The 7,913-nt window shown below is 43.4% G+C and overlaps 2 protein-coding genes across 3 annotated transcripts in view; both read right to left on the bottom strand.

Annotated features, from left to right (window-relative positions):
- Positions 1-470: 470 nt before the first annotated feature.
- Positions 471-7,913, bottom strand: part of LOC116843472 (endocuticle structural glycoprotein SgAbd-8-like) — a 41,166-nt gene continuing 33,723 nt past the window's right edge. The window contains exons 1-2 of one of the 2 annotated variants that reach the window (XM_032813917.1): positions 3,088-3,160; positions 471-1,652 (exon numbers count right to left, since the gene is read on the bottom strand). In XM_032813917.1, the coding sequence (XP_032669808.1) occupies positions 1,253-1,651 (399 nt within the window). In that variant the 5' untranslated portion in view covers position 1,652; positions 3,088-3,160 and the 3' untranslated portion in view covers positions 471-1,252. Of the gene's footprint in view, positions 1,653-3,087; positions 3,161-7,913 lie in introns of those variants that run through there. The other variant, XM_032813916.1, reaches the window with a different exon arrangement.
- The window catches only part of LOC116843471 (endocuticle structural glycoprotein SgAbd-1-like), a 16,101-nt gene continuing 14,838 nt past the window's right edge, over positions 6,651-7,913 (bottom strand). The window contains exon 4 of the mRNA XM_032813915.1: positions 6,651-7,111. Coding sequence (XP_032669806.1) covers positions 7,107-7,111 — 5 coding nt within the window. The 3' untranslated portion in view covers positions 6,651-7,106. The remainder of the gene's footprint in view (positions 7,112-7,913) is intronic.

The raw sequence follows: 7,913 nt of genomic DNA, 5'->3' as shown, positions 1-7,913 counted from the left end.
TAGCTGTTCGAAAAGCGACTGTGCCGTCGAGTGGCAACGATATATTTTCAATAGCGTTGGCGAAAATTCTTTTCACCGTAAAAAGTAAACGGCAAGTGGCGCAATTCTAAAGCGAAAGTTACACCGGAATAACCGAGGTAAACGCAATACTGTGATATCCTTCAAGAATACAACTGGACATAATTATGCAAGCTCCAATCTACAAAATTATGATTTTTAAGGTTTTGTGTCTCTCTCTTTCTTTCGTCAATGAATACGTCTTTCTACATAAAACAAAAAAGATCTCATGGGAGCTTAAAATTAATTAGAAAACAGTTTTTATTTTCTACTAATTGCACCTTTTTTAAGGGCTAAGCTTGTCAATGAACCTTTAAGGGAATGCTAAAGTAGGCGAATGTAAAAAAAGCTGATAACGTAGAAGCAATCGTCACTAACACGATCATATTATCTTTATATAAATGTGTGTAAATCTTATACAAATATGTGTGTTGCTTTATTTCTATTATGCTAGTAGGAAACATATTTACGCTAACTGACAGTCCGAGATGTCAATTAAAAAAATTGCTGTCGTTTTTGTCACATATTAAGCGATGCTTTCATTCGTCATTGCGCGCGCTTTCAGTACTTATAATTCTGTGCAATCAACATGAAAAACTTTGCAGCAAAAATCGCCGGTATTCATCAGTGAACTTTGCAGAAAAAATCGCCGGTATTCACCGGTGAAATTTTCAAGTATGACATCTCCTTAAAGAGAAGAACATTGATCATCCTTGATTTTCTGAACGATTACGAAGACTTCGGTACTGTCTACACTTTTTAAATCATTTATAAAGTTTTTACTTTAATTTTTCTTGAAACGCGTAGGATCGTTTTTGTACAACTGCAGCTAGTTAATGATGATTATTCTCAATGATCTCGTAACGCGCATTAAACGATTGGGTATCAGTTTTAACGAGTCCACACGAGTGAAAAAGTGAGTCTCATCTTTATTCAAACAAATTTCCATGTCGCGTCAGGCGCATCCTGTCAGGATTATCTCGATCAGCCGCGCGTGTTCGATCGTCGCCCGACCACAAGTTCGCGTCACGAGGATTCGGATATTAAATCACACCTTCTCTCCCCTTCGGTACACTGAATCTTTATACAAACTCTTTCTTTTTACATGAGATGCCGAGGCATACGTTGCGATAGAGGAAACGTAAGCGCGAAAACGTTCGACGTGTTCGCGCGATAAGGTGTGGCGTCGGTGTGGTTACACTTTGTTTCTCTCCTCCTTGTAGGGATGAGCGGCTATCCAGTCGAGGGCGCGCTGGATGACGGGCGGAATTTCTGGCGCGGGTGGCGGGGTCGGCAGATGAGCGCCTTGGAACGTGGCGCCGTTTTCGTCGGCCAGCCATCCTATATTAATCTTCTGTCCATCGGGCGCGGTCCACGCCGCCGAGCCGCGCACCTCCTCGGCCTCCTTGTCCTTCTGGCCGGAGTTCTTCTGCACGCCCTGCTCCTCGAAGGTGATCCCGTTGGCGCTCTCCCACCGCGCGAAGTAGCTGCCGTCCGGACTGATGTCCTGCTCCTGCCTGATGATGGCTATCGGCTCGTTCGCCGCCGATATTACCGCCGCCAGGCTCAGCAAGATAATTGCGCGCGGATTCATCCTGAACGGGATCGGAGATAGATTAGGGATACTCGTCTAACGCTCGGCTGCCGGCAGCACGCTCTGCGTGTATGTGTGTAAGTGATGTACGACCGTGTACCGCGGTGGTCAAAGTTCACGACGTTGCGCAGCGTCGAGGATCGCTCTCGAGATGGGTGCTTCATGTCGTGTAATTAGGGATCATTATCGCGCGATTTGCGGTACGGAGAATGAGGCGTTAGTGAAATTTAAATCTTATTGTGAATGGTCGTCGCTCAGAGAGTCCGTCTATATACTCAGATTTGAATAAATTTAGAATTGGATTTGAGTGTATTTCACGTGTAACTTAATTAAAAAATTGGAAATCCAAAAAGAAGGCACCGCGCATTATAGGTCGCAAATCGCAGTCACGTACAGACACTGTTAAACATTGTTATCCTTCCGCAGTATAAATTTCAGTCTGCGCTAAACATCCGCGAATGGTTCTTACAGCTGTTAATTCTTTTTCTTTAGTTTGAATGTTAACAGAGCCTGTTTGCATATCTTCAAAAAAGTTTCTTAGACTCAACATTTTTTAATTGAGTCAAAATGACACATTATAATTGTAATTGCGATTCAACAGAAAAACTCACATCTAACTTTGAATTCAAATCTGAATGTCTCACAGAGAAACAAGTCTCAAGTGAAACAAGTTTTAATTAACGACTGTTAAAACGAATTTTTACATCCATGTTCATAATTATTATTTGAAATTCAAGTGTCAAGTGAGATACTCAGATTTTAATTCAGTGTTAGATGAAAATTTCTCAGCAGTCTTGGACGTAATATTTTCTCTGATTAAAATAATCGGCAAATCAAATATATATAAAAAAGTTACAAATATATAATTTAATAGATTGATAAAATTAATCAGTATGTCAATCGAATTAATATTGATTATTAATTCGCGCCGATTACTTTAATAAAAGAACATTTTTTTATTAATGCCAACACACTTCTTCGGTTAAATCGCGTGATTACAAATATAAATGTCACAGGTATCACATAATTCAACTGGAACACTTGGATCCAAGTCTGAATAAAGATCTGAGTATCTCACATGAGTCAAGTTTCAGACGACGATTATTAATGCGGGCCTTATGCCGGTTCTACACCAACGTCGATTAAATCTTAAACTGAGTTTAAACTCCACTCAGACAGGAGACGTAAACTTAGGCTGAGGTTTAATCGACGTCGGTGAAAACAAGCATTAGACATCTCGCGGCGAGTAAGCGTTCTGACATTTTCACTCGTTTGATGGGAAGCGATTATCTTTTCTACGAAAATCACAGCCACAGTTTGAGATCGAGAAATTCCGGACAAGTAAGAATTACGCTCGAAATAGTGGCGAGACTCGCGACACCCCGCCAATCTCGGGCGATTATCGAAGTGAGGAGGCTGCGGTTGCAAAAACGCACTTTTTGACTTAAATCGGCAGGCAAACCCTCTCGCTACAACAACTGCTTCGTTTGCCAGATATTGCGTGCACGGGACTACTGACGAGTGCTTATTCACCGCATCCTCCTTTTATAGATAGCAGTGCTATCGTCGGCATATTACCTGAAATGCCACTCGTTGATACCGGTTCGAACCTTATTATAGACCGAGGTGTCTACTACAAAGGAGCGCTTTCTTGAAAACTTTCCGCGCTGCAGGCCGGAAAAAGGAGGCGTGAGAATTTCGCTCGCGCCGCGCCACACTTTCCCCGCGTCCTTCTCGTTATCCGTAATTTACATCGCTCGCTTCTGACCGCATTGTAATTATAACTTGAGTGATCATTTGTGTTCAAGCGATAATGTCCGAGTTACTTGAGACAAAGTATCGATGCGACACAGCGGAATATCGATCGGAGATGCCGAGATTCGCGTGTGAAATTTCAGCCGAGCTCAAAAATTTCGACCTGCGCGCATTATTCGTTCGCGCGCGTGTGTTTCTACAAAGATGCATAAACGAATGCAAAGTTCAAACACGTTGCGAACACACGCGGTGCCTTAACCTTTGAGATGCGCGCGGTGCACTCGCTCACTTTTTCCTTGAGATTCCTCTCGCGATCGATGTGCATCGCACTTAGGTGATTTTTTCTTGTTAACGCTCGACATCGCGCGCGTATGATGTACGATAGGTCGTTAGGGCGATTATATCAACGCGAGTTTATATCCCTGCGAGTCCTCTCGCGCGCTCGCAATTTTCGCATACGCACACGCCCAGCTTTTCGTAGCCATCTATTATATCCCTCCAATCAGCCGCGCGCAGTCTTTATCGCGGCTGTTAATTGGTGTATCATCATTCTTTTTAATTACGGACAATTCAAAGTGAAGGAGCAAAATTTGCACCATTAAAACTACCGCCGACGAATAACGCGAAGAATAAGGGCGTAATAGAAAAGAATCGACTTCTAAAATCTATATATCACGAAAAATCAACGATAAATATCCAATTAACGCGTTAACTTCACACGTCAACGCATATTGGCTTGGTTCCCCTTAATAGTTTAAAAGATCAGCAGAGGCAATCGAGTTTTTTTCGTTACTAAAAATACGGTAGAGAAAAGTTATTTGAAATACGTGTATTCACCTTTTTTCACTTTTTTTTTACTTTTTTTTACCTCATTTCATCGGTTCTCTATCGATGGCAGAACTAATCTTTTGTAGACATAACTGATTACATGTATGAAATTTAACGAGGTGTTGTTGTATCGCGATGCTGATCATCAGAATTGTACATTATTCGATGAAAATTTTCTTGTATTAAAATAATCGGCAAACCAATAATCAAAATTATAATTAGTCGTCATATATAAGAAATCATAAGTAATTTAATCGACTGTTGAACTTAATTATTAATCAAGCTTTGTGACTGTTTGTACTGTTTGTGACTTTGATGAATAATTAATTTTATCAATCGATTGAATTATTTGTGATTGTGATATGTGCATGGAGGGAACAAATTTTGTTGCATTAAGTTTGGTTTTAACGAAATAAAATCATACTCTTGCTCAAGTGTTAAGCAGCTAATTAAGCTTCTGAGAAAAACATATTTCCAAAGCTGCCACGGCTTCTGCCAAATCACCACGATTTATGCGGCGACAGGCATTAGGGGCACTATAATTAGAATATTCAACGATATCCGACTCTAACGACGATGGCACTTCGCGCGAAGTTTCCCGTCGCACGTAAGCCCGATGTTGCACACGACCGCGGGGCTTTCGTCGCTCATTCGGGCAAAAAAGGCGCCCGCTCAGGTAGACGGGAGCGTAACTTCGTAACATTGTTATGTAGGAGGGAACTGAGCCGTGTTTATACACGGCACATTCGATTTTAGCGGGTTTCTCCGGCCACTTGCGCAATGTCGTTCCATTACCCGGCGTTGAATTATCTTGTCAGCCGTCGCGCCAAGTGTACTCGATACCTATGACACAAGACGCGCATCTGTCGTCGCGCAGACACTTCGCGAAAGGATCTGTCATCGTCGTGGAAGTCGAAATCGGCGACTCCGCCGGGCGGCATCGTGCGTGATCGCGCGAGTGTCATCAGCTATCTCTTTCTTCTTTCTCTCACTTGACACTCATTGCGCTAAAAACGGACTCGCTGTCAGTCAGGTAACTGACTCTTAGAGCGGAGGCATTTCGATGAAACGTTCACTCCAAAGAGAAGGAGAAGGAGGTGGTGGAGGAAGAGCACAGGCAGATTAAAAGTTGCTATTGCTACGCGAGGCGAAATTGCATAATGACGGTGCGAAGAAGTCGAAGATGCAGTTTTTAACCTTTCCGCGAGAAGCGAGCGGTGAGCGAACGCCGCAAAGAGCTTCGCATTTTTACGGGGCAAACGCGCGCATCGTTATTTAGCATTCTAGCTACGCGGTGCTTACGTCGTTTCGCGTTTACGAGCGATGCGCATGTAAAGCGAAAGCTTCTTCTCCGCAATCTCTCTCTCTCTCTCTCTCTCTCTCTTTGCCCCTCTCCTCCGTCTGCCTCTCGTAAAATTATTCGCGTGCATGCCACTTGAGCAGAGACTCGATATCTAAATAACAGACTCGGAAATGCGAATGCGCAACTCGCGAAACGCGCGGCACGATCTCGTGAAAAATAAAGGGTCGGGATGGAGTCAAAAGTGTAACTCGCGAACTACTTTGAGGGTCGCAGACTCTTCGCAGACTTTACAAGTCGGCGTGCAACAAAGAGGAAATCCACAACGGTACAAATGAAACAAATGACTATAAATAAGATCTTCCCATGCATACATGTGACATGAGATTACAACTCAGACAGCATAATCTACCAAAAGATGTCTCAAAGACATTGGGAAAACGTCCTGTTTCTCGGGGGTGTCTTTTGAATGTCGTTAAAATGTCTTTTAGTGATGTGTGCTGTCTGAGAAGGAATAGAATTCAAACAAGAAAAAACTCAATTGTTCTGCGTGGTTCAACCCGATGAGTGTCGCAAATAATATTCTCGAAAGAATGACTCGTTTATTCAAACTACTCGAAATTCTATTCTCGATTTAAATGAGAATTTCATGATAAATTCTAATGACAAACTCTATACTGAGAAAAGAAATATCTAAAAAATAAGAAATATTTATTCGATGGATACTGATAACATATTCACTTGTACCAATATACATAAGTTTACATTGTGAAAAAATTCCAAATAACAAATATATATTTTGCTAAAAACTTTTATTTAAATAAAAGAATTTAGGGAAATATGCTACTAGTGTGTTCATGAAATAAATATTTTCGATTCTTCAGATATCTTTCTCGAAATGAAGGGGAGTTTATTTCTGGTAAATTTTTTTCTCATTTCTTTTCTTCTCGCATAAATTTGGAGGAATACGTCGATTTTACCCCCTAAAATTGAACTTTCTCCCGTTTAAGCAGCTGCCTCGATCGCAATCGTTAGGACGAAAAGGGAAAGGGCGATATGGAAGGATTGAACGGATCGAATACCCGGACGAGTAGTATGCGACGAGAGATTTCCAACTTGGGCAAAACGCTTTTATTTATATACAAAAATCACAAGTTAAGTATACATATTATGTACTATTAACGGTCGACGCGCGCGCGCGCGCGTATGAGCGACACGCGCGTGTCGTTCTCGTTTGCCTTCTCGCGTGCGAGGCGGCGCGCGCGTGCATCTGCGTGCACGCGGCATCCCTCCATCGTGAGACGTCGCTGAACAGTGCGCTTTATTTTTTCATTTTCCATCTATAGGTAAGATAAGGTTGAGAGAAAATCTCGGGAGTACATATATAAGAGCTTATTATAATATACCGGTGTCTCATGCCTTGTCGATTCGTGTGTGTTACGTGTTGTAGATCCTAGATTAATATACCACACTATATTTATTTTTATGTTTGCGTCGAAAGCTCGGGGTCGGGTTGTTGTCCATGGCAAGCTGGCTCGGAATCAGGTCACGTTTGAGGTAAAGTTGGGCTGATTAACCTGCAACAGAGTCACGGGAGCGTGACGACAGTGTCTGAAATATTTAACGGGGCGCGCAGGCTGTGCGGAACCCCCGTCGTCGCTGGGTAACGGTAACGTAGTTACAGGTGGATAGATAGACGCTTTATTATGTTTCGCAAGCGCGCGCGCGGAAACTCGTAAAAGTACGGTGCAATCGAAGCACGTGACTTTACCCGGATCGGGGAAAAAGAGAGAGGTAAGTACAAAATTCGAAATAAGACCTGAAAATATATAAATGAAAGACGAAATCGGGAATTTGCGGCGGTTACACGACGAAGAAGGAGGCGCCTTAAAATGAGAGTCTCGACTGCTCGGGAATGGCCGTCGGGGGTGGAAAAGGGCAGGGCGCGTCGTGGACGTTCCGCGCGATTGCGCTTCCGCCTTAAATCCTCGGCGCGTCTCCACTTTACGAGGAGAACCGGCCCGAACGCATTCCGGCACTGACGTAGTTGCGGAGAAGGGGAGGAAGGGAGGGCGGGCTGGCTATTATCGGCGAAATATGGAGTCTTCCGCGGGCGTCGGCGACGCGTATCTCCATACAGGGCTAGGTAACCAGGTTTCACTCCGTAAAAGCGGTTAACATACGCCGAAATTGTTTTCGTTCCGCGCTCGCCACAAAGATATTTTCGGTTCACCGGCGCGCCCGGAATCGGGCCAATTTCAATTTCGAGTCCAGACCAAAGTGAATTAAACGACGCCACAGCGAGTCTCGTGAGCCACCGCCGGCCGAGCTGCGATTGAGTAAACTGATTTGTCCCTCTCCCCCGACCCATCCACCCCC

The sequence above is a fragment of the Odontomachus brunneus genome, unplaced genomic scaffold, assembly GCF_010583005.1.
Source record: "Odontomachus brunneus isolate Ranch 3 - 2012 unplaced genomic scaffold, Obru_v1 Obru_scaffold_033, whole genome shotgun sequence".
Classification (NCBI taxonomy): domain Eukaryota; kingdom Metazoa; phylum Arthropoda; class Insecta; order Hymenoptera; family Formicidae; genus Odontomachus; species Odontomachus brunneus.
Note: the sequence above shows the minus strand (reverse complement) of the source record. Positions and strands in the feature narration are given on the sequence as shown.